The following is an 896-nucleotide window of genomic DNA, read 5'->3' on the forward strand; positions in this document are numbered from 1 at the left end:
AGCTCTCCCCCGACCTGCGCAGCTCCACCGTGGCCTGCTGGTGCAGGTTCTTGGCCAGCTCGCGCGCCACGTCGGGGCGGCCGCTGCGCCGCAGGGCCCGCGCCACGCGGTCCCACGACAGCGCCGGGGCCCGGGCGGCCAGCCAGGGCGCCAGCGCCTCCCGGCAGCCGTCCGAGAGCCCCCCGGCCCCGGGAGACGCGTCCTCCGGCTGCGTAGCCGCGGCCCGCCGCTGCGGGGGCCCCGGGCCCTGCGCCCCGGGCGAGGGTGTGGGCGTCTCGGGCCGGGCCAGTCGGTCCTCCGACAGCCGGGCCAGCTCGGCGTCCAGGTCCGGCTCTGGCGCCTCGAGGAGCGAGCGGAAGTGGCCGCACTCCTCCGGGGTCAGCAGCTCCGACAAGCGAATGGCCGCGTGGGGGCCCATGGCGTCCAGCGCGCCCGTGAGGCTCAGCACTCTGCTGCAGAGCACCAGGACCAGCGCCCACGCCATGGCTTCTGGCCGGGGGCTCCGAACCCGAATGCCGGGATTGTGGCGCAGCGGAGAGGAACGCTCAGGGAGAGAGAACTCGACTAGGGTGGGGGTGGGGCGCACCAAGCTAACCGCTCAGGGTCGAGGGGAAGGAGCTCCCCCCCCCCCCCCCGCGGGCCCCCCGGGGGGGGGGGGGGGGGGGGCCCCACCAAAGGCCCCGGGGGGGGGGGGGAGGGGGCCCCCCCCCCCCCCCGGCAGGCCCCGATGGAGGGCGGGAGTCGGCGAGCCAACCAATGGCCGTGGCTGCGGGATCAAGCGGGGTCTGAGCCTTATAGGCAAGTGCCTGAGTGATCTAAGCCCGCTGATACCCGACCTCCTCCAGACAGAAGTGCCCCGGACGTCTGCTGGCTATCAGCCCCCAAATCCAGCCAAG

The 896-nt window shown here is 75.4% G+C and overlaps 1 protein-coding gene across 1 annotated transcript; it reads right to left on the reverse strand.

The window, feature by feature from the left end:
* Window positions 1–4: 4 nt before the first annotated feature.
* Tmdd1 (transmembrane and death domain 1) lies at window positions 5–484 on the reverse strand (the record flags this gene model as incomplete). The annotated part of the gene is made up of 1 exon (XM_055605138.1): window positions 5–484. A coding segment is annotated over exon 1 (480 nt), but the record flags the coding sequence as incomplete, so codon positions are not given.
* Between the last annotated feature and the right edge of the window lie 412 nt (window positions 485–896).

The sequence above is a fragment of the Psammomys obesus genome, unplaced genomic scaffold (genome assembly GCF_907164565.1).
Source record: "Psammomys obesus unplaced genomic scaffold, mPsaObe1.curated_primary_1811, whole genome shotgun sequence".
NCBI lineage: Eukaryota > Metazoa > Chordata > Mammalia > Rodentia > Muridae > Psammomys > Psammomys obesus.